Source organism: Oncorhynchus keta, chromosome 22, assembly GCF_023373465.1.
Source record: "Oncorhynchus keta strain PuntledgeMale-10-30-2019 chromosome 22, Oket_V2, whole genome shotgun sequence".
NCBI classification, from domain to species: domain Eukaryota; kingdom Metazoa; phylum Chordata; class Actinopteri; order Salmoniformes; family Salmonidae; genus Oncorhynchus; species Oncorhynchus keta.
Window position 1 is genome coordinate 43,684,601 of NC_068442.1, and position 25,758 is coordinate 43,710,358.

The 25,758-nt window shown below is 45.5% G+C and overlaps 1 protein-coding gene across 9 annotated transcripts in view; it reads left to right on the plus strand.

The window, feature by feature from the left end:
* The first annotated feature begins 4,922 nt into the window (after nucleotides 1–4,922).
* LOC118371897 (choline transporter-like protein 5-B) overlaps nucleotides 4,923–25,758 on the plus strand; it is a 100,519-nt gene continuing 79,683 nt past the window's right edge. For 8 of the 9 annotated variants that reach the window (XR_008075646.1, XR_008075647.1, XR_008075648.1 and 5 more), the window contains exon 1: nucleotides 4,924–5,109. Coding sequence is in view for 2 of the 9 variants with exons in the window: in XM_052475292.1 (XP_052331252.1) it covers nucleotides 5,073–5,109 (37 nt within the window). In the remaining 7 variants the exon portion in view is untranslated. Of the gene's footprint in view, nucleotides 5,110–25,758 lie in introns of all 9 variants that reach the window. The other variant, XM_052475293.1, reaches the window with a different exon arrangement.

Genomic DNA, 25,758 nt, shown 5'->3' on the forward strand with positions numbered 1-25,758 from the left:
TACTACAATTTTCATCTCTATAAATGACTCCTCATTTCAGTGCAGAAAATCAGTAAATCACCATCTGACCTGCCTGGGGGAAGTCAATCACTTTTTAATGATTGCCCTTGGGCAACTTGAGTAATTTAAATGGGTTTCATCGACAGCAACATTAGAGAGAGAAAGCAGATTTGGGTGTAAATGCTTTGGTAATCAGGCCACATAATCAGGGACGGTGTTCTTGTGGTTGCTAAGCCACTTGGGAGTTGATTAGTCTAGTATCAAATAACAATTGTACTTTAATAATCATAGGGGAATTTAAACAGATTCCCTCTTATTTGATGACGAGACATAGTCTGTAAAATAATGATAAAGTCAATATATTTTATGTTAAAGTACTTCAGATACTACATCCTGCCAGGATCAAACCTATAGCCTACTTTATACTCTATGGCTTTTCTACCTTCTGCTGCCACTCTCTGGCCATGCCCATGTAACGTAGTGTGTGTGTGTGTGTGTGTGTGTGTGTGTGTGTGTGTGTGTGTGTGTGTGTGTGTGTGTGTGTGTGTGTGTGTGTGTGTGTGTGTGTGTGAAGATGCCATGTCTTTGAATTCAATGCATCTTCCCTTATACATTGTAAATGTGTGTTTTATATTTGTGTTAATTGGACCGAAAACGGTGTTGTATTATTCAAACCTTTCAATATACAGTATGTATACATTTACTATCAACTTAATTCCCAACAGTCAGTAGTTTTTCTTGTCAATTTCAGTGTGTTCAGGTGTGTTGGCCACACCTAATAATTGGCCACACATGATGGGTATCCTACTACTGTCACATGTGCCGAATACAACAGGTGAAAGTAGACCTTACCGTGAAATGCTTACTTACAAGCACTTAACCAATAACGCAGTTTAAGAAATAGAGTTAAGAAAATATTTACTAAATATACTAAAGTAAAAATGACATAACAATAATGAGGCTATATACAGGGGGTACCGGTACCGTGTCAATGTGCGGGGGTACAGGTAAGTTTGTAAAGTGACTATGCATAGATAAAGAGTGAGTAGCAGCAGTGTAAAAACCAAGGGGGGAGGCAATGTAAATAGTCCGGGTGGGCATTGGATTAATTCTTCAGCAGTCTTACTGCTTATGGCTGTTAAGGAGCCTTTTGGTCCTAGACTTGGTGCTCCGGTACCTCTTGCCGTGCGGTAGCAGAGAGAACAGTCTATGACTAGGGTTGACTGGAGTGACAATCTTTCCTCTGACACCGCCTATATAGGTCCTGGACGTCAGGAAGCTTGGCCCCAGTGATGTACTGGGCCATACGCACTACCCGCTATAGTGCCTAGCGGTCGGAGGCCGAGCAATTGCCCTACCAGGCAGTGATGCAACCAGTTAAGTTCTCGATGTTGCAGCTGTAGAACCTTTTGAGGATCTCAGGACCCATGCCAAATCTTTGTAATTTCCCGAGGGGGAATAGGCTTTGTCGTGCCCTCTTCACAACTGTCTTGGTGTGTTTGGACCATTCTAGTTTGTTGGTGATGTGGACACCAAGGAACTTGAAGCACTCAACCCGCTCCACTACTAAACCGTTGATGAGAATGGGGGCGTACTCGGTCCTCCTTTTCCTGTAGTCCACAATCATCTCCTTAGTCTTGGTCACGTTGAGGGATAGGTTGTTATTCTGGCACCACCCGGCCAGGTCTCTGACCTCCTCTCTATTGGCTGTCTCGTCGTTGTCGGTGATCAGGTTTACCACTGTTGTGTCATCTGCAAACTTGATGATGGTGTTGGTGTCGTCCCTGGCCATGCAGTCATGGGTGGGTGAACAGGGAGTACATGAGGGGACTGAGCACACACCCCTGGGGGCTCCAGTGTTGGGGATCAGCATGGCAGTTGTGTTGCTACTTACCCTCACCACCTGGGGGCTGCCCATCAGGAAGTCCAGGATCCAGTTGCAGAGGGAGGTGTTTAGTCCCAGGATCCTTAGCTTAGTGATAAGCTTTGAGGGTGCTATGGTGTTGAACACTGAGCTGTAGTCAATGAATAGCATTCTCATATAATTGTTCCTTTTGTCCAGGTGGGAAAGGGTAGTGTGGAGTGGAATGAAGATTACATCATCTGTGGATCTGTTTTGGCGGTATGCAAATAGGATTTCTGGGATGATGGTGTTGATGTGAGCAATTACCAGCCTTTCAAAGCACTTCATGGCTACGGACGTGAGTGCTACGGGTCTGTTGTCATTTAGGCAGGTTGCCTTTGTGTTCTTGGGCGCAGGGACTATGGTGGTCTGCTTGAAACATGTTGGTATTACAGACTCAATTAGGGACATGTTGAAAATATCAGTGAAGACACCTGCCAGTTGTTCAGCACATGCCCGGAGCACACGTTCTGGTAATCCGTCTGGCCCCACAGCCTTGTGTATGTTGACCTGTTTAATGGTTTTCGTCACGCCAGCTACGGAGAGCGTGATCACACAGTCTTCCAGAACAACTGATGCTCTCATGCATGCCTCAGTGTGGCTTACCTGGACGCGAACACAGAAGTGATTTAGCTCGTATGGTAGGCTCGTGTCACTGGGCAGCTCGTGGCTGTGCTTCCCTTTGTAGTCTGTAATAGTTTGCGAGCCCTGCCACATAAGACGAGCGTTGGAGCCGGTATAGTATGATTCAATCTTAGCCCTGTATTGACGCTTTGCCTGTTTGATGGTTCATCGCAGGGCATAGCAGGATTTCTTGTAAGCTTCCGGGTTAGAGTCCTGCATCTTGAAAGCGGCAGCTCTGCCCTTTAGCTCAGTGTGAATGTTGCCTGTAATCCCTGGCTTCTGTTTGGGGTATGTACGTACGGTCACTGTGGGGACGATGTGCACTTATCGATAAAGCCAGTGACTGATGTGGTGTACTCCTCAATGTCATCGAACGAATCCCGGAACATGTTCCAGTCTGTGATAGCAAAACAGTCCAGTAGTTTAGCATCTGCTTCATCTGACCACTTTTTTATAGACCGAGTCACTGGTGCTTCCTGCTTGAAAAGAACAAGAATGTGAAAGTCCTTGAGTGGACCAGCCAAAGCCCAGACTTGAATCCCATTCAAAATCTGTGGAAATACTTGAAGATTGCTGTTCACAACTGATCCCCATCTAATTTAACAGAGCTTGAGAAGTTCTGCAAGAAATTATGGGAGAAAATCCCCAAATCCAGATATGCATAGCTAATGCAGACATACCCAAGACAACTCAGAGCTGTGATTGCCGCCAAAGGTGCTTCTACAAAGTATTGATTCGGGGGTGTGAATATTGAAAGTAAATTAGATATTTCTGTATTTTATTTTCAATAAATTGGCAACAATTTCTAAAAACATGTTTTAAGTTTTATCATTATGGGGTATTGTGTGTAGATGGGTGAGAACAAACATCTATTTAGACGTTTTGAATTCAGGCTGTAACACAACAAAATGTGGAATAAGTCAAGGGGTATGAATACTTTCTGAAGGCACCGTAGCTGTAAAATATAGATAGGATCTGTGCTGTCACAAGAAGTCCTGCAGAGGACAGTGTTTCATCACAAAGGGTCCATGTTAAACTCAAGAGATTTTACACAGTAAAATAGTGAAAGCTGTTTGAGAGAAAGCTATGGGCCAATGTTTACAAACTCCAGTCCTCCAGTATCCCCCAACAGTACACATTTTTGCTGTGGCCCCGGAAAAACACACCCGATTCAACTTGACAACTAATCATCAAACCCTAAAAGAGATGCGTCATCCCTTCGCAAAGGAATAGCTGCCGTGATTGGCTTTTTAGGTGCCTCTGCTACCACACGTAATATGAAGACTGATGATCGCTGTGTGGTACTCCTACACACTAATTTAGTTGAATAAGGTGAGTTTGTCAGGGGCTACAACACAAATGTGTTACTGGAAGGAGGAAACACTGCATAGGCTAGCAAACATTCATAATGTCACATATACAGTAGCATAATTAAGCAATAAGGAACGAGGAGGGGTGATATATTGGCAATATACCATGGCTAAGGGCTGTTTTTAGCATGACGCAATGCGGAGTGCCTGGATACAGACCTTAGCAATGGTATATTGGCCCTGAGGTGCCTTATTGCTGTTATAAACTGGTTACCAATGTAATTGGGGCGGCAGGGTAGCCTAGTGGTTAGCGTGTTGGACTAGTTGCAAGTTCAAATCCCCGAGCTGACAAGGTACAAATCTGTCGTTCTGCCCCTGAACATGCAGTTAACCCACTCTTCCTAGGCCGTCATTGAAAATAAGAATTTGTTCTTAACTGACTTGCCTAGTTAAATAAAGGTAAAAAAAAATTAGAGCAGTAAAAATAAATGTTTTGTCAATACCTGGGGTATTCGGTCTGATATACCACGGCTGTCAGCCAATCAGCATTCAAGACTCGTACCAGGCTCGTACCACCCCGTTTTAAAAAGAGGGATATAGTAGGCTGACTTTATTTGGATATTCCAACTGTAGATGCTCTACAGACTATCAGTAACATTTCAACTAGCTACTAACCCTAACCTTAACCCTTACACTAACCTTTATTCTGATCCTAACCCTAACCTTAACCCTTACTCTAACCTTAAGCCTTATCCTAACCCTAAACTCAACCCTAACCCTAACCTTTATTCTGATCCTAACCCCAAGGGTTGAGTTTAGGGTTAGGATAAGGCTTAAGGTTAGGGTAAGGGTTAAGTACTATCCAGACTATCCAAATAAAGCATGACCAACTGTAGTGTGACCATATTGCTTTCAAATTTGACTAATACATTCACAATATAGATGATTGTAACTATGTGTCAAATGTGAATCAGGTCTACATCGAGATTCATGTAAAACATTTTCATTGCAATCAGCCCTGGTGTGTGTGTGCCTTTTAGGGTTTTAATCACACAGTTGATGACAATACATGGTGCTGTAAACACCGCTGACGCTCAGTTGCGTTGCGGAGACAGCTCAAACCAAGGGCTGGAGCTGCTGTATTTACGTAGACTGGGCCATTCAAACGCTGTATTCACATCTCAAGCCTCATATGCCATCTCAAAGACGGTGCAGAATCTCCTGTCTGAGGTGCAATGGCTAGAAAGACAGACATTCCTCCTTCATACTATGGTGAGTCGCCACATTCGTCCTTGTTTAACGTCGGTAACCTCAAGTTCTTTCTTCAAGACAACAAAGGGTAACCAACAACGATATTCTTCAAACGCTATTCTTGACTTTGGTCAATGGGGCGGCTTTTCGCGCTATGGCTGATTTACAAAATGTACCATTGAAGCAAGATACAATGTAACAATGGTATGTCAGTGTAACGTTCATAGAAAGCGCTACAACTGGATACCGATAATGAATCATGAATGGAGCGGAGCCTCCTACCAAATTAGAAATTGCTTCGCGATAATATTTTAATTTGAAAGTAGGCTACTGGATATAAACATGGTAACGTTAAGATATTGTTTCTGTCACTCGAATCATGAAATGTAACACCAGTGGAACTAACAATCGTAGTTTGCTATGGAAGTCGAGCGTAGTTTTAAATGTATTTTTTCACATGATACAGGGCATCCTCTTGGGGATCGACACTTGGCATGTAGTGTACCTAGCTAACCGTATTGTTACGACATGTTATTGTTACAGTATTAAACACATACTATAGCTTAATTCTAACGATGTAAGACTGTTTTCTTTTCCCCAACCGTTGACAGACGAAAGACCTAAAGGTATTGTTTTGATGAAGAAAAAAAGTGAATTGCATCTGAAAGCCAAGACGAACAACAATACTCATTAACCATGTCCGTTGTTATTTGGCAAATACAAGGCAAACGATGTAAAAGACAATAGATGTTTGCCTTTGTCCCTAAGTGAGAGTTGTCCTCTGGTCGGCATATGGATAGTCAATCTCTGTGAAGATTTACTGGTCCATTAGCTGGTCCTCTTTGTTAGGTTGTCTATGAAAATCTGGGACTCGTGCCAGATGCCATAGAAACCACATTACTACAGTGTTTCAATTGTGAAACGACAGCTTTCATAAACAGTAACACGGTAATAAAACAGTTTACCACAGATTGTCAGACAAAGGAGCACTAATACGTAGACTAAGGCAGCCCCTGCACCTCTCTGATTCAGAAGATCCATTTCAGTTGAAGGAATTCAGTTGTACAACTGACTAGGTATCCATCTTTCCCTTTCCCCTATAGTAGTGCATGCAGAGATATGCAAGCTATGGCGTATGTAATTACAGTATAATAGTCAATACATCAAGGGCTTTATGACTCATGTCTGTTGGTTATTATAGACAGTGCATGTCATGGCATCTTATAAGTAACGGTTTTACTGTCATTATCATAGGAGGTGAACCCTCATTATAATCAATCATTTCTGTACATGATCATTCATTATAATTAGGCTCAAGCCATCCATATTATTGGTGAATTTGTCAAAAGACTGCTAATTCAACCAGCCCAGTTCATGCTGTGACAACTGGCAGATGTATATAGCATTGTCATTGTCAGTAAGTGACATAGTTAGTCTACTCAGTATGACTTCATGGGAAAGCTGCAGTGTCTCTCATCTCTCCCTACACACTGACCCAGGGTTTCACTCAGTTGCCATGACTCCAGGCCCCTGCCAATCATGTTTGTAGCCTGTCAGATGGAGATGAGGATTGGCTGCAGTGAAATAGACTCTCGCTGCCATCTCATCTCCAACTGCCCACTCAGAATTCAGCCCACACTTGAACATTGTGTCGAAGCAGAGGAAGCCGTACTGTACAGTACAAAATGATGTTCCGAACATCAGCATTTTATAATGAATAGTGCGTGCTTATGGTGCTGGGGCGGCAGAGTAGCCTAGTGGTTAGAGTGTTGGACTAGTAACCGGAAGGTTGCAAGTTCAAGCCCCCGTGCTGACAAGGTATAAATCTGTTGTTCTGCCCCTGAACAGGCAGTTAACCCACTGTTCCTAGGAAACAGAATAAGAATTTGTTCTTAAAAAATGGTACATGTGAGTTGATCATGCTTATGGTACATGTGAGTTGATCATGCTTATGGTACATGTGAGTTGATCATGCGTGAGTTGATCATGCTTATGGTACACATTTTGGTGTTTATTGTTGAGAGATTTGGGATAATCTTACTCTCCTCCATCTGAAAAGGAAACGAGGCCCTGCGTCTTTAAATGCAGCCTGGGCAGTTGGAGACTCAGCCAGTGGAGCATGGGATGGAGTTGTGCCGACTCCCCATGTTCAGGTCAGCTGCTGTGTCCAAGTGGCGTCTCTGGTGCTGGTGCTCAGTCAGCCAGCCTGTCCAAATGGCCTTTCACAGGCAGCTCAGGGCAGGGCTGTCATGCAGAGAGGGATGATAGGTGCAAAAACTCTATAGTCCTCGCCAACCTGCCTTTCTAGCAAATGGAAATGCGTGGCGAATGGTCACACACACACACGTACACACACACACACACACACACACACACACACACACACACACACACACACACACACACACACACACACACACACACACACACACACACACACACACACACACACACACACACACACACACACACACACACACACACACACACACACACACACACACACACACAGAGGAACACAGGAACACTAGTCAATCAAGCACCAATACACATCGAATCAATGCACACTTGCAGACATGCTCAATTTGTGCATTTTCCATCACACACCAACATTCACACTTCTTAGTGCATTTTTACAGACAAATAAAAATGTTAAATCATACATTTGCACAGTCATAGACAGTCCCTTCATTCATCCTCAACCTATTATAATGGATCCACAGCCAATACTTTCATCAATAATGCATCCTGAATGATGTTGTCATTCAGAAAGGTAGAAAATACTTGAGTTCGTAAGTGACTGTTTAGATTGAGTCTCGTTCAGCAACCAAAATGTTGAGCTGGTCACCTTGTTAATTAACACATTTCTCACATGGTCAGGATGCCTGAGCGTGGCATTCTCACACCCAGGCAATGCAGACTTTTCACAGAGGCTGACAAAGAGCTAGGAATACTTTTTTTCAAAGACTCTCCTCTCCTTATAAACTACCGCGGTCGTAGTTCAGATGCCTCATCCCTTCAGACAGGAATAAGTGCCATGATTGGATTTTTATTCAACCTTTATTTAACTAGGCAAATCAGTTAAGAACAAATTCTTATTTACAATGGTGGCCTACCGGGGAACAGTGGGTTAACTGCCTTGTTCAGGGGCAGAACGACAGATTTTTAACTTGTCAGCTCGGGGATTTGATCTAGCAACCTTTCAATTACTGGCCCAAATCTCTAACCACTAGGCTCCCTGCCGCTGTTAGTTGCCTCTGCTATCACACGTAATATGAAGACTGATGATGGGTGGTACTCCTACACACTTTAATTTACTCTTTATAATGCTCCTACTCAAATAAATAAAATAAATATATGCCATTTAGCAGACGCTTTTATCCAAAGCGACTTACAGTCATGTGTGCATACATTCTACGTATGGGTGGTCCCGGGAATCGAACCCACTACCCTGGCGTTACAAGCGCCATGCTCTACAAACTGAGCTACAGAACCACTACTGAATGAGGTTCTTCCCCTATGAAATTCTTCAGTGCTTTTCTCTGGCTACTACAGCAGGATATCACGGTTCCCTGATGTGTTTAGAGACTACAGAAAGGTATTCACAGTGCTGGCAGGCTTGACACAGTAAATACTTACACAAACTGGCTTCGTATCACGACAGGCAAACATGAACTACCTTTTGTAAACCCTGTGCGAAGTGAACAGAGTTGGCTCTAAATGTCCAGCTGTGTCTCCTTGTTACAGGCAACGCTATGCACGAAGGCGTTGGATATCCAGTTTGCAGTATGAATACAGTCCCTTTCTTTGTTGGGGTAGTGGGCTAACTGACATTATACAACGAGTGGCTCTAATCTAATCGTGGATGATTGTGCTGATTGATTAAAACTGACAATGATTTATTAAACACAACTCAACGATACAAACTGTGTATAGTGAGTGAAAGAGCTGCCGTTACAACACACATAGAAAACAGCTTCAGTCCCTGCTACTGTGAGGTTGGTGATGAGGACTTTGGTTGAGAGCAACACACTGTACTGAATGATTCAGGTCTATCAACAGATTCCACTCAGATGGATCATTATCCTGAGATGAAAGTCAGCTACTGTTGCTCCCTGTGTTATTTATTCTGTATGTGGGGAGATGAGGGACTTGCATAACACCTCAGGGATGTGCTGCGTTGCACCGGTTTCTCAGCCAACTCCAGGCTGATCTGAATGACAAAATGACTGTGAGAGATGAGAAGGAAAGGAGAGAGTGGTAGAGGCATACGCTTATGAGAATCCTTTATCGTGAGGATAACCCAGTGTTCCTACTGACATTGATCACGTTAGGAGGCTGATCCAGAACCAATTCTTACTGTCACTTAATCAGTGAAGTCAAGTAAGTCTGATTGCTTTGGGTCCTGTAACACCCCATGCAACCTCAGGCAAATTGACAACAGAGTCGAATTAGCGAGTTGTTATGCTCGACATTGAAGCTCCGCTGTAGTTAGGGAGAGGAGGCAGTCTGAAATGCAATATTTAGTGTGTGAATGACAATAAAGAAACATTGTGTGTGTTTATGTGTAGCTAAGCATTTAAGCTGTGCTGTCTCTCCCTGAACCTACACATTACACAAGACGGAGATGAAGAAACAGGCGTCATTCCCGTGACTCAACCTTAAAATCCATATAAACCCAAACCAAAGCCTGTTGAGATTGTCACTGATCCAGCATGAGAGACTAATTTCACAGGAACACAGGGCTGCTACTGATATGCCTGGGGACCTAGCTGCATTTCTGTCCCATCACACCCTGCTACATCACACAAGTAGCCAAGGTCACAATCCCCGAAACACTGCCTGCCTCTCTCTCTACTCTGCTCTGATCTCTCTCTCTCTCTCTACTCTCTACTCTGCCCCTCTCACTCTACTCTGCCCCTCTCTCTCTCTACCTCTCTCTCTCTCTACCTCTCGCTCTACTCTGCCCCTCTCTCTCTCTCTCTACCTCCCTCTCTACTCTGCCCCTCTCTCTCTACCTCTCTCTACTCTGCCCCTCTCTCTCTACTCTGCCCCTCTCTCTCTACCTCCCTCTCTACTCTGCACTTCTCTCTCTACCTCCCTCTACTCTGCCCTTCTCTCTCTACCTCTCTCTACTCTGCCCCCTCTCTCTACCTCTCTCTACTCTGCCCCTCTCTCTACCTCTCTCTCTACTCTGCCCCTCTCTCTACCTCTCTCTCTACTCTGCCCCTCTCTCTCTACCCCTCTCTCTACTCTGCCCCTCTCTCTCTACCTCCCTCTCTACTCTGCCCCTCTCTCACTACCTCCCTCTCTACTCTGCCCCTCTCTCTCTCTACCTCTCTCTCTACTCTGCCCCTCTCTCTCTACCTCCCTCTCTACTCTGCCCCTCTCTCTCTACCTGCCCCTCTCTCTCTACCTCTCTCTACTCTGCCCCTCTCTCTCTACCTCCCTCTCTACTCTGCCCCTCTCTCTCTACCTCCCTCTCTACTCTGCCCCACTCTCTCTCTACCTCCTTCTCTACTCTGCCCCACTCTCTCTCTACCTCCCTCTCTACTCTGCCCCTCTCTCTCTACTCTGCCCCTCTCTCTCTACCTCTCTCTCTACTCTGCCCCTCTCTCTCCACCTCTCTCTCTACTCTGCCCCTCTCTCTCTACCTCTCTCTCTACTCTGCCCCTCTCTCTCTACCTCTCTCTCTACTCTGCCCCTCTCTCTCTACCTCTCTCTCTACTCTGCCCTCTCTCTGCACTCTGCCCATCACTCTGCCCCCCTCTCTCTCTACTCTCTCTCTACTCTGGACCCCCCCCCCCTTCTCTCTCTCTACTCTGCCCTTCTCTCTCTCTACTCTGCCCTTCTCTCTCTCTACTCTGCCCTTCTCTCTCTCTACTCTGCCCTTCTCTCTCTCTACTCTGCCCCTGTCTCTACCCCTCTCTACTCTACCTCTCTACTCTCTCTCTACTCTGCCTCTCTGTTTGCTGTAGGCTAGCTGCCAGAGGCTGACACTGAAATGCCAACCCAAACCCCCTGTGGGAGCCCATCCTGTACCCTGCTGCCTCTTTCCCCTACGGAGTGGATGTCAGTGTGGTGTGTTTACAAGGCTGGTAACAGGGAGATGTTATAAATACTAGTCATGTCTTAATGTACTAACTCAGTGAGAGTCCACTCCAGATATTCCAGCCGAGTGTAGTTCCGGGGGCTCAGTTGGTTGGAACATGCTGGTTGTAACATAAACGTTGTGGGTTTGATACCTACACGGGCAGATTATCTATTGGGGAACCGAGTTAAGCTCAGGGAGGACCCAGGAGTTGGTTATATGAGTTCCTGTCTCTCAAAGGAGGAACTGGTGGCTCACATATGATTTTTATGTTTTCTGAGCAGATCAACCGATCAGCTGGTCAAATGTTTTAGGACATCTACTCATTGAAGGGTTTTTCCTAATTTTTTACAATTTTCTACATTGTAGAATAATAGTGAAGACACAAACTATGCAATCTCATATGGAATCATGTAGTAAGTGTTAAACAAATCACAATATATTTGAGATTCATTAAATAGCCATAATTTGCCTTGATGACAACGGCACACTCTTGGAATTCTCTCAACCAGCTTCACCTGGAATGCTTATTCAACAGTCTTGAAGGAGTTCCTACACATGCTGAGCACTTGCTGGCTGCTTTTCCTTCACTCTCCAGTCCGTCTCATCCCAAACCATCTCAATTTGGTTGAGGTTGGGGATTGTGGAGGCCAGGTAATCTGATGCAGCACCCCATCATTCTCCTTCTTGGTCAAATAGGCCTCACACAGCCTGGAGTTGTGTTGGGTCATTGTCCTGTTGATATGAACTGTAACTCAGAATCTTTGAAATTGTTGCTTTGCTGCAGGAGGGACTGGTGCGTTTCACAAAATAGATGGCATCATGAGGGTGGAAAATTATGTGGATATATTGAAGCAACATCTCAAGACATCAGTCAGGAAGTTAAAGCTTGGTCGCAAACAGGTCTTCCAAATGGACAATGACCCCAAGCATACTTCCAACGTTGTGGCAAAATGGCTTCAGGATAACAAAGTCAAGGTATTGGAGTGGCCATCACAAAGCCCTGACCTCAATCCTATAGAACATTTGTGGGCAGAACTGAAAAATCTTGTGCGAGCAAGGAGGCCTACAAACCTGACCCAGCTCTGTCAGGAGGAATGGGCCAACATTCACCCAACTTATTGTGGGAAGCTTGAGGAAGACTACCTGAAACGTTTGACCCAAGTTAAACAATTTAAAGGCAATGCTACCAAATACTAATTGAGTGTATGTAAACTTCTTACCCACTGGGAATGTGATGAAATAAATAAAAGCAGAAATAAATAATTCTCTCTACTATTATTCTGACATTTCACATTCTTAAAATAAATTGGGGATCCTAACTGACCCAAGACAGGGATTTTTACTAGCATTAAATGTCAGGAATTGTGAAAAACAAAGTTTAAATGTATTTGGTTGAGGTGTATGTAAACTTCCGTAAACTTCCGACTTCAACAGTATTCGATCGTATACTTAGGATGTAAGCAAGGTTTGAAATTATTATGTTTTAGTCTGACTTCTTGTAGTCCATTTGCCGTCCACAAATTATTTGTAATTATGTTCCGGCACCCTGAACTTCCGCTCAAGAAAAATTGACCCGTGGCTGAATCTAGGTGATGATCCCAGGCCTAGACCAGGTTTGGTGCCCCTGAGGAATAGTGAGAGAGAGGGAACTGTTTAGAGAGAAAGAGTGTGTGTGTGTCCATGTCTAAAATATAATACAGCCATCTGCAGCTGCTTCTAAGATAGATTCCAAATCATTTAGGTTGGGCAGAGAGAGTGTGATCAGCACACTGTACCCAATGGAGCCTCAGAGGAGTTTATGTGCAGGTCACTCACACTGCCTGTGTGTCATAACCCACCAAGCAGAGTTGAGATTGGTGTGCCAAGCCTCTAAGTTGGGTTTGGTGGAGAGACAGCACACAGTTATATTTTAGTCATTTAGCAAACACATTTATCCAGATAGAATTACAGTAGAGGTTTCATACGTTTTCTTCTCACTGATCCCCGATGGGAATCGAACCTGCAACCCTGGCATTGCAAGTACCATGCTCTACCAACTGGGCACCACAGGACCACAGACAGGGTTGCTACAGTAGAGACAGACCTGACAGAATACTAACAAGCGAGACATGTCTTAAAGGTGAAAAACACCACTCCCAGAGTCTTTGATATGTTCCTGAATGGATAGAATGAGAAAAGGTCAACCAAGAGCCATCTCAGGTCCAACCCATGCGTTGCACCGGCAGCTGTTGAGCCGTTTTCCTGGTCACCTTATGAAAGAAAGGAAGGTTGCAAGTTCAAGACCCCGTGCTGACAAGGTACAAATCTGTCGTTCTGCCCCTGAACAGGCAGTTAACCCACTGTTCCTAGGCCGTCATTAAAAATAAGAATTTGTTCTTAACTGACTTGCCTAGTAAAATTTTAAAAAATATATAAAATAAAATGGGGAAAGGTTGAGGAAATGGGGAGAATTTGAGGGTGTAGGGAGAAACGGTACTGTACTTATATTGTATATTAGGACAATAATGTACACAATCCCAGTAGGCCAATATCTCAATTAAGAGGTGTTTTAATAAAATAATATACGGCTGTGTTTGTGACCTGAGACATGTTTTATAACAGACACATGCATTCAGTCTGGCCTCATCTCTTTTGGAGCCTTTTGTTCCACCAATGATCATCACAACATTCATTTCTGTACAACGTCACTCTCACAACCCTCTACCAAGAACATCCTGTTCCACCAATGATCATCACAACATTCATTTCTGTACAACGTCACTCTCACAACCCTCTACCAAGAACATCCTGTTCCACCAATGATCATCACAACATTCATTTCTGTACAACGTCACTCACAACCTCTACCAAGAACATCCTGTTCCACCAATGATCATCACAACATTCATTTCTGTACAACGTCACTCTCACAACCCTCTACCAAGAACATCCTGTTCCACCAATGATCATCACAACATTCATTTCTGTACAATGTCACTCACAGCCCTCTACCAAGAACATCCTGTTTCACCAATGATCATCACAACATTCATTTCTGTACAACGTCACTCTCACAACCCTCTACCAAGAACATCCTGTTCCACCAATGATCATCACAACATTCATTTCTGTACAACGTCACTCTCACAGCCCTCTACCAAGAACATCCTGTTCCACCAATGATCATCACAACATTCATTTCTGTACAACGTCACTCTCACAGCCCTCTACCAAGAACATCCTGTTCCACCAATGATCATCACAACATTCATTTCTGTACAATGTCACTCTCACAGCCCTCTACCAAGAACATCCTGTTCCACCAATGATCATCACAACATTCATTTCTGTACAACGTCACTCACAACCCTCTACCAAGAACATCCTGTTCCACCAATGATCATCACAACATTCATTTCTGTACAACGTCACTCTCACAACCCTCTACCAAGAACATCCTGTTCCACCAATGATCATCACAACATTCATTTCTGTACAACGTCACACTCACAGCCCTCTACCAAGAACATCCTGTTCCACCAATGATCATCACAACATTCATTTCTGTACAACGTCACTCTCACAGCCCTCTACCAAGAACATCCTGTTCCACCAATGATCATCACAACATTCATTTCTGTACAACGTCACTCTCACAACCCTCTACCAAGAACATCCTGTTCCACCAATGATCATCACAACATTCATTTCTGTACAACGTCACTCTCACAGCCCTCTACCAAGAACATCCTGTTCCACCAATGATCATCACAACATTCATTTCTGTACAACGTCACTCTCACAGCCCTCTACCAAGAACATCCTGTTCCACCAATGATCATCACAACATTCATTTCTGTACAATGTCACTCTCACAGCCCTCTACCAAGAACATCCTGTTCCACCAATGATCATCACAACATTCATTTCTGTACAACGTCACTCACAACCCTCTACCAAGAACATCCTGTTCCACCAATGATCATCACAACATTCATTTCTGTACAACGTCACTCTCACAACCCTCTACCAAGAACATCCTGTTCCACCAATGATCATCACAACATTCATTTCTGTACAACGTCACTCACAGCCCTCTACCAAGAACATCCTGTTCCACCAATGATCATCACAACATTCATTTCTGTACAACGTCACTCTCACAGCCCTCTACCAAGAACATCCTGTTCCACCAATGATCATCACAACATTCATTTCTGTACAACGTCACTCTCACAACCGTCTACCAAGAACATCCTGTTCCACCAATGATCATCACAACATTCATTTCTGTACAACGTCACTCTCACAACCCTCTACCAAGAACATCCTGTTCCACCAATGATCATCACAACATTCATTTCTGTACAACGTCACTCTCACAGCCCTCTACCAAGAACATCCTGTTCTACCAATGATCATCACAACATTCATTTCTGTACAACGTCACTCTCACAGCCCTCTACCAAGAACATCCTGTTCCACCAATGATCATCACAACATTCATTTCTGTACAACGTCACTCTCACAGCCCTCTACCAAGAACATCCTGTTCTACCAATGATCATCACAACATTCATTTCTGTACAACGTCACTCTCACAGCCCTCTACCAAGAACATCCTGTTCCACCAATGATCATCACAACATTCATTTCTGTACAACGTCACTCTCACAACCCTCTACCAAGAACATCCTGTTCCACCAATGATCATCACAACATTCATTTCTGTACAACGTCATTCTCACAACCCTCTACCAAGAACATCCTGTTCCACCAATGATCATCACAACATTCATTTCTGTACAATGTCACTCTCACAGCCCTCTACCAAGAACATCCTGTTCCACCAATGATCATCACAACATTCATTTCTGTACAACGTCACTCTCACAACCCTCTACCAAGAACATCCTGTTCCACCAATGATCATCACAACATTCATTTCTGTACAACGTCACTCTCACAACCCTCTACCAAGAACATCCTGTTCCACCAATGATCATCACAACATTCATTTCTGTACAATGTCACTCTCACAGCCCTCTACCAAGAACATCCTGTTCCACCAATGATCATCACAACATTCATTTCTGTACAACGTCACTCTCACAGCCCTCTACCAAGAACATCCTGTTCCACCAATGATTATCACAACATTCATTTCTGTACAATGTCACTCTCACAACCCTCTACCAAGAACATCCTGTTCCACCAATGATCATCACAACATTCATTTCTGTACAACGTCACTCTCACAGCCCTCTACCAAGAACATCCTGTTCCACCAATGATCATCACAACATTCATTTCTGTACAACGTCACTCTCACAGCCCTCTACCAAGAACATCCTGTTCCACCAATGATCATCACAACATTCATTTCTGTACAACGTCACTCTCACAGCCCTCTACCAAGAACATCCTGTTCCACCAATGATCATCACAACATTCATTTCTGTACAACGTCACTCTCACAGCCCTCTACCAAGAACATCCTGTTCTACCAATGATCATCACAACATTCATTTCTGTACAATGTCACTTTTACAGCGCTCTGAAAGGATGCTAGAGATCGTCTAGTTGAAACTGTCCTATATCTTCAAGTACATCCATTGATTAGACACAGCATGATTGGAAGTGGAATGTGGTTGGAGTGAAACTCCTGTTCTGTACAGTATGTCACAGTCAATGCTGTCAGTTCTGTGGTGTACATTGACCCATAATGCTATCGCTATGGCAGACTGAGGATGCAAATGGGATTGGAGTATGAGGATTAGTGACAAAGCCTCTGTCTGAACCTGATGTGTAATGTCATACCCAGTCTGCCCTCAACGCCCCAGAGAGTAGCTATAATCGCCACAATTAATTTGCTGGGCTGAAGACATCCTATTGTTTTTAAGGTAAGGCAATAAATAGTCCATAGTGGAGAAATAATTACAATATAGCAATTAAACACTGGAGTGATAGAAGTGCAGAAGATGAATGTGCAAGTAGAGATACTGGGGTGCAAAGGAGCAAGATAATTAAATAAATACAGTATGGGGATGAGGTAGTTGGATGGGCTATGTACAGGTGCAGTGATCTGTGAGCTGCTCTGACAGCTGGTGATTAATGCTAGTGAGGGAGATATGAGTCTCCAGCTTCAGTGATTTTTGCAGTTTGTTCCAGTCATTGGCAGCAGAGAACTGGAAGGATAGGCGGCCGAATGAGGAATTGCCTTTGGGGGTGACCAGTGAAATATACCTGCTGGAGCGCGTGCTATGGATGGGTGCTGCTATGGTGACCAGTGAGCTGGGATAAGGCGGGGCTTTACCCCCGCTTTGTGAGTAAGACCTTTAGACAGGTCAACATTCACAATGTTGAAGCATGCGCTGACCAACTGGTAAGTGTCTTCACTGATGTTTTCAACCTGTCCATGACCGAGTCTGTAATTACTACATCTTTCAAGCAAATCACCATAGTCCCTGTGCCAAAGAACACCAAGCTAACCTGCCTAAATGACTACCGACCCGTAGCACTCTCGTCTGTAGCCATGAAGGGCTTTGAAAGGCTGGTCATGGCTCACATCATCACAAACATCCCAGAAAAACCCTAGACCCTCTCCAATTTGCATACTGCCCCAACAGATCCACAGCCATCTCTATTGCACTCCACACTGCCCTTTCCCACCTGGACAAACGAAACGCCTAAGTGCGAGTGCTGTTCATTAACTACAGCTCAGTGTTCAACACCATAGTGCCCTCAAAGCTTATCACTAAGCACCTCCCTCTGCAACTGGATCCTGGACTTCCTGACGGGCCTCCCCCAGGTGGTAAGGGTAGGCAACAACACATCTGCCATGCTGATCTTCAAGACGGGGGCCCCTTAGGGGTGTGTGGTTAGTCCCCTCCTGTACTCCCTGTTTACCCATGACGGAGTGGCCAAGCACAATTCCAACACCACCATTAAGTTTGCCAATGACACAACAGTCGGCCGCCTGATCACCAACGATGATGAGACAGCGTATTGGGAGGAGGTCAGAGACCTGGCCGTATGCTGCCAGGATAACAACCTCTCCCTCAATGTGATCAAGACAAAGGAGATAATCGTGGACTACAGGAATAGGAGGACCAAGCACATCCTCATTCTCATTGACAGGGCTGTAGTGGAGCAGGTTGAGAGCTTCAAGTTCCTTGGTGTCCACATCACCAACAAAAATATAATGTTCCAAGCACACCAAGACAGTCGTGAAGATTGCACGACAATATTCCCCCTCAGCAGACTGAAAAGATTTGGTATGGGTCCTTAGATTCTAAAAGTTCTAGAAATGCACCATCAAGAGCATCCTAACGGGTTGCATCACCGCCTGGTATGGCATCTGCTTAGCCTCCGACCGCGAAACGCTAGAGGGTAGTGCTTACAGCCCAGTACATCACTGGGGCCAAACTTCCTGCCATCCAGGACTTCTATACAAGAGAAAGACCCTAACAATTGGCAAAGACTCCAGCCACCCTACTCATAGACTTTTCTCTCTGCTACCGCACGGCAAGTGGTACAGGAGCGCCATGTCCAGGTCCAAAAGGCTTCTTAACAGCTTCTTCCCCCAAGCCATACTTCTGCTGAACAGCTAATCAAATGGCGACCCAGACTATTTGTGTTTGTTGTACGCTGCTGCTACTCGCTGTTTATTATCTATGCATAGTCACTACCCCTACCTACATATTACCTCGACCTACCTGTACTTCCGCACACTGACTCGGTACCAGTACCCTTTATATAGTATATAGTATAATATATATATATATTTTATTGTTGGTCTTTTTATTTATTTTTGTAAATATTTTCTTATCCAACGACGCAGTTTTAAGAAGGGCTCGTAAGTAAGCATTTCCCGGTATTGTATTCGGCGCATGTGACGAATAAAATGTGTTTTGATCCTTTACATATACACCCTCCAAACATCCTCATTCCTAAACTTTGTTTGTGCATGCATACTACAGACATCAACATATTTGTCTTTGCTCTATGTACACAACCTGCATCATCATCTAATGTCTTATGTAACAACACCTCAACGTGAGATGAGCCAACGCACTGAGAGTAGAGGAGCCGAGCAGGCACCAGGCAACATAGCCAACACACAGAGTAGAGGAGCCTAGCAGGCACCAGGCAACATTAGCCAAAACACTACATTAGCTAACTGCCACAGTATGCCTTGGAGGCATTTTCCAAATGTTGTTGACTACAGCCCTTCATTCAGCCTGACTGACCCCAGCACATCACACATCCACTACTCTCTCTACACTTGTTAAGTCTAAAAACAGCACAGTCGTCAACCAGGGCCGAGTCTACTGGTGGCCCAGTGTTACCGATTTAATGTCAGGCCCCCGGTACTGTATAATGGGACTGAAATCACTTGAGAATCAGAGTAACAGGGCAGGCTACTGTGGTGAGCCAAGTAGTCAAGGAATAAAGCCAAGCAGTCAGGTCTCATAGGTTGTGCCCAATAAGCAAATCCTGGTTTTGTGTGTACTGTAGAATCTAGTGCATTTCAGCTACTCATATTGTTGAGTAATGTTCTTAGGTGTTCACTGAGTCCCCTGATAACTTGTGTTTTATGTCCAAGAGAGTATTCAGACAATAGTATGATGAGCCACCCATGCCAAGCTGGTGTCCTCTCTTTACACCCTATAGTTGGCCGGGGCCCACGGCCCCCCCATCCGTTCCCCTGTTGGACACTGTGGGGTTTGTCAATGAAGTGGAGAGCGATATTGCAAGCCCTCCAGGGAAAAATATTCTCCTGCCCCTCGCTGTTGCGCAATCTGTCCTCTCAACATTAGCTTCCCTTCATCTCTGTATGAATTAGCTTCCACAATACCCCCCCCCCCCTCCCCCCGTACAGACCAGTCTGTTTTCACCACGATGGATGACAAAGACCAGGGAGCACTCAGTCGTTTGAAATGTTCACACCCTGAGGTCAATGAAAGAGATTTTTCTCTGTATTTCTAATCTACTTGGCTGCTTGGAACCCGGTCCAACAGATACAGTAGTCAGCTCACGGCCCCCGGCAGCTGGACCTCTAATGATCTCTGATGTTACTTCATCTAATCTACCTGGCTGCTTGGAACCCGGTCCAACAGATACAGTAGTCAGCTCACAGCCCCCGGCAGCTGGACCTCTAATGATCTCTGATGTTACTTCATCTAATCTACCTGGCTGCTTGGAACCCGGTCCAACAGATACAGTAGTCAGCTCACAGCCCCGGCAGCTGGACCTCTAATGATCTCTGATGTTACGTCATCTAATCTACCTGGCTACTTGGAACCCGGTCCAACAGATACAGTAGTCAGCTCACAGCCCCCGGCAGCTGGACCTCTAATGATCTCTGATGTTACTTCATCTAATCTACCTGGCTGCTTGGAACCCGGTCCAACAGATACAGTAGTCAGCTCACAGCCCCCGGCAGCTGGACCTCTAATGATCTCTGATGTTACTTCATCTAATCTACCTGGCTGCTTGGAACCCGGTCCAACAGATACAGTAGTCAGCTCACAGCCCCCGGCAGCTGGACCTCTAATGATCTCTGATGTTACTTCATCTAATCTACTTGGCTGCTTGGAACCCGGTCCAACAGATACAGTAGTCAGCTCACAGCCCCCGGCAGCTGGACCTCTAATGATCTCTGATGTTACTTCATCTAATCTACCTGGCTGCTTGGAACCCGGTCCAACAGATACAGTAGTCGGCTCACAGCCCCGGCAGCTGGACCTCTAATGATCTCTGATGTTACGTCATCTAATCTACCTGGCTACTTGGAACCCGGTCCAACAGATACAGTAGTCAGCTCACAGCCCCCGGCAGCTGGACCTCTAATGATCTCTGATGTTACTTAATCTAATCTACCTGGCTGCTTGGAACCCGGTCCAACAGATACAGTAGTCAGCTCACGGCCCCGGCAGCTGGACCTCTAATGATCTCTGATGTTACTTCATCTAATCTACCTGGCTGCTTGGAACCCGGTCCAACAGATACAGTAGTCAGCTCACAGCCCCCGGCAGCTGGACCTCTAATGATCTCTGATGTTACTTCATCTAATCTACCTGGCTGCTTGGAACCCGGTCCAACAGATACAGTAGTCAGCTCACAGCCCCCGGCAGCTGGACCTCTAATGATCTCTGATGTTACTTCATCTAATCTACCTGGCTGCTTGGAACCCGGTCCAACAGATACAGTAGTCAGCTCACAGCCCCCGGCAGCTGGACCTCTAATGATCTCTGATGTTACTTCATCTAATCTACCTGGCTACTTGGAACCCGGTCCAACAGATACAGTAGTCAGCTCACAGCCCCCGGCAGCTGGACCTCTAATGTCCTCTGATGTTACTTCATCTTATGCTACCTGCTGGCCGCTGGTTTGTAGGAACATCCACTGGGATATACAAACAACAACATGCGCCATGCATATACAGATCAAACCAATCTCTTACTGCACAGGACCTGGTTTCTAATATCTGCTCTGAAGCCATATACATTTACATTTACATTTAAGTCATTTAGCAGACGCTCTTATCCAGAGCGACTTACAAATTGGTGCATTCACCTTATGACATCCAGTGGAACAGCCACATTACAATAGTGCATCTAAATCTTTTAAGGGGAGGGGGGTGAGAAGGATTACTTTATCCTATCCTAGGTATTCCTTAAAGAGGTGGGGTTTCAGGTGTCTCCGGAAGGTGGTGATTGACTCCGCTGTCCTGGCGTCGTGAGGGAGTTTGTTCCACCATTGGGGAGCGAGAGCAGCGAACAGTTTTGACTGGGCTGAGCGGGAACTGTACTTCCTCAGTGGTAGGGAGGCGAGCAGGCCAGAGGTGGATGAACGCAGTGCCCTTGTTTGGGTGTAGGGCCTGATCAGAGCCTGGAGGTACTGAGGTGCCGTTCCCTCACAGCTCCGTAGGCAAGCACCATGGTCTTGTAGCGGATGCGAGCTTCAACTGGAAGCCAGTGGAGAGAGCGGAGGAGCGGGGTGACGTGAGAGAACTTGGGAAGGTTGAACACCAGACGGGCTGCGGCGTTCTGGATGAGTTGTAGGGGTTTAATGGCACAGGCAGGGAGCCCAGCCAACAGCGAGTTGCAGTAATCCAGACGGGAGATGACAAATGCCTGGATTAGGACCTGCGCCGCTTCCTGTGTGAGGCAGGGTCGTACTCTGCGGATGTTGTAGAGCATGAACCTACAGGAACGGGCCACCGCCTTGATGTTAGTTGAGAACGACAGGGTGTTGTCCAGGATCACGCCAAGGTTCTTAGCGCTCTGGGAGGAGGACACAATGGAGTTGTCAACCGTGATGGCGAGATCATGGAACGGGCAGTCCTTCCCGGGAGGAAGAGCAGCTCCGTCTTGCCGAGGTTCAGCTTGAGGTGGTGATCCGTCATCCACACTGATATGTCTGCCAGACATGCAGAGATGCGATTCGCCACCTGGTCATCATAAGGGGGAAAGGAGAAGATTAATTGTGTGTCGTCTGCATAGCAATGATAGGAGAGACCATGTGAGGTTATGACAGAGCCAAGTGACTTGGTGTATAGCGAGAATAGGAGAGGGCCTAGAACAGAGCCCTGGGGGACACCAGTGGTGAGAGCGCGTGGTGAGGAGACAGATTCTCGCCACGCCACCTGGTAGGAGCGACCTGTCAGGTAGGACGCAATCCAAGCGTGGGCCGCGCCGGAGATGCCCAACTCGGAGAGGGTGGAGAGGAGGATCTGATGGTTCACAGTATCGAAGGCAGCCGATAGGTCTAGAAGGATGAGAGCAGAGGAGAGAGAGTTAGCTTTAGCAGTGCGGAGCGCCTCCGTGATACAGAGAAGAGCAGTCTCAGTTGAATGACTAGTCTTGAAACCTGACTGATTTGGATCAAGAAGGTCATTCTGAGAGAGATAGCGGGAGAGCTGGCCAAGGACGGCACGTTCAAGAGTTTTGGAGAGAAAAGAAAGAAGGGATACTGGTCTGTAGTTGTTGACATCGGAGGGATCGAGTGTAGGTTTTTTCAGAAGGGGTGCAACTCTCGCTCTCTTGAAGACGGAAGGGACGTAGCCAGCGGTCAGGGATGAGTTTATGAGCGAGGTGAGGTAAGGGAGAAGGTCTCCGGAAATGGTCTGGAGAAGAGAGGAGGGGATAGGGTCGAGCGGGCAGGTTGTTGGGCGGCCGGCCGTCACAAGACGCGAGATTTCATCTGGAGAGAGAGGGGAGAAAGAGGTCAGAGCACAGGGTAGGGCAGTGTGAGCAGAACCAGCGGTGTCGTTTGACTTAGCAAACGAGGATCGGATGTCGTCGACCTTCTTTTCAAAATGGTTGACGAAGTCATCTGCATATATTGCAGAAATTGTCCATGGTGAATTAGTTTGGCCATTTGCCATTGGCAGTTAATTGAACTGGCTTTGAAAGTTCTGTTGAAACCTTCTCCATGACCCTGCTGGTGTCCCAGGGTCCATCCCGACATGTTTCACTCATCTAAGGGACATTTCTAAACATCTGTGTCCGGGTCACACAGATACTAAGGTGTTAGATGGTAGTTAAGGACAATGCGGTTGTTTTTCTGCTCTTGCCTGAGGAAATAGATGGTGTTGCTGTCATGACCTTCATGTCTTGGAACATGGCAGGCTAAATCACCAATTGGTTTGTCACTGCATCATTGATGTCTCATATCTTTATAGCACAGATGTGCATCCGTGTGTCAAACATATCGATGTGGTTTGCCTATTAAAATAACTTGATGTGCTATATAAGGAAATAGCTAACTCAGTAGCCTGGTCCCAGATCTGTTTGTGATGTCTTGTCCTGTGGTCATTGTCATGCAAAACGTGACCAGGCTGTTAACACAACTCTACATCTACGCTCTCTCTTATCTGAATTCCAAGGTTGCTGTAGTCTCCTGCTGACTGCACCTGGTCCTGTGACTCTTTGTGCTTGGCTGAGAGATGCAGATTAATCCTAGAAAATCTCCAAGGTCCCGGGCGTCTTTATTTAGAACCAAAATACAACGTCATTGCGGTAGAGAACAATGGACTGTATACTCAGTGGATTGGAGGAGCACAGCGTCTCTGGCACAGGGGGGTTATGGGTCCAAGTCCTTTTGAATGTCGTACTTTTACATTTCGCTTTGCATAAATAACTAATGACCTCCTCCGAATGTGATGCCTGAATGTCGGGACAGTGCTGATGGAGACAATGTCTTCACCCGGAAATGTTGAACACTTCAGCCACGTGATTGATCGTCAACATGAGAGCGTTGCCATGTATCTTCCTCACTCTCTCTCTCTCTCTCTCTCTCAGCCAATGACACCCAGTGATTCATGAGTGCTCAGTGAGGAGGCCAAGTGCATAGTACAGTGTCCCCGGTGCTGGGTTCTGCCAAGTGGGCTGTATCTCTGAGAGCAGAAGCAGGCCTTCAGAGACAGATGGGAGATAGGCCCACTCATGTTGCTCTGAGAAATTACACTCTCTGTGTGATGATGAATGTGCTCACAGGAACAGTTCATACTGCAACTCCACATGGACACCGGAAAACATATACAGCACACATACAAACACACGTTAGGAAGTGGATGTGGACACACTCTCACACACTCAAGCAGGCACGAACACATACACATAGTAGCTTGGCATCATGTTAGCATCTCAGTACTGGTACACAGGATGCGTCACAAATGGCACACCTCTACTTAGTCCACCAACTCAGCGACATTTGTGGGTTTTCAAGCATGAACTGCTCATTTCAAGTCCTGCCACAACATCTCAATTGGGATTAGGTCTGGACTTTGACTAGGCCATTCCAAAACTTCAAATGTGTTGCTATTTCACAATTTTAATGTAGACTTTATTGTGTGTTTTTGGATCATTGTCTTGGTACATGACCCAGCTGTGCTTCAGCTCCGATGGAAGGCTTGACATTCTCCTGTAGAATTAACTGATACAGAGAAGAATTCATGGGTCCTTCTATTAAGGCAAGTCATCCAGGTCCTGAGGCAGCAAAGCATCTCCAAACATCACACTACCACCACAATGCTTCACTGTTGGTATAAGGTTCTTACTGTGGGATGCAGTGTTTGGTTTTCACCAGGCATAATTGGACCCATGCCATCCAAAAAGTGATACTTTTTCCTCATCTGTCCATAGAGCATTCTTCCAGAAGTCTTGAGTCTTGATGATCATCCAGGTGCTTTTCAGCAAACATGAGTCAACTTTTTGGATGAGATGGGTCCCATTTATGTCTGGCGAAAGACCAAATTCCACAGTAAGATGTGAGAGACTGATAAGCAACTACAGGAAGTGTTTGGTTGTAGTCATTTCAGCTAAAGGTGACACAACCAGTTATTGAGCGTAAGGGATGTGGAAGGACCACTAGAGGGCAGGCTGGGCTCATGGATAGTAGCCCAACAAAGCATGGGAGACAAGGTAACCAGAGTCAATTAAGCACAGCTGACGGTACTAATGGGATACTCTCCTTCCCCTATAAAAGAGAGAATGGAACCAGCAGAGAAGGGGGAAAACTATCTCTGGAAGATGGCCACCGAGAGAGAGAGGCTGTGCTGAAAGAACCACGAAGATGGTGACAAACCC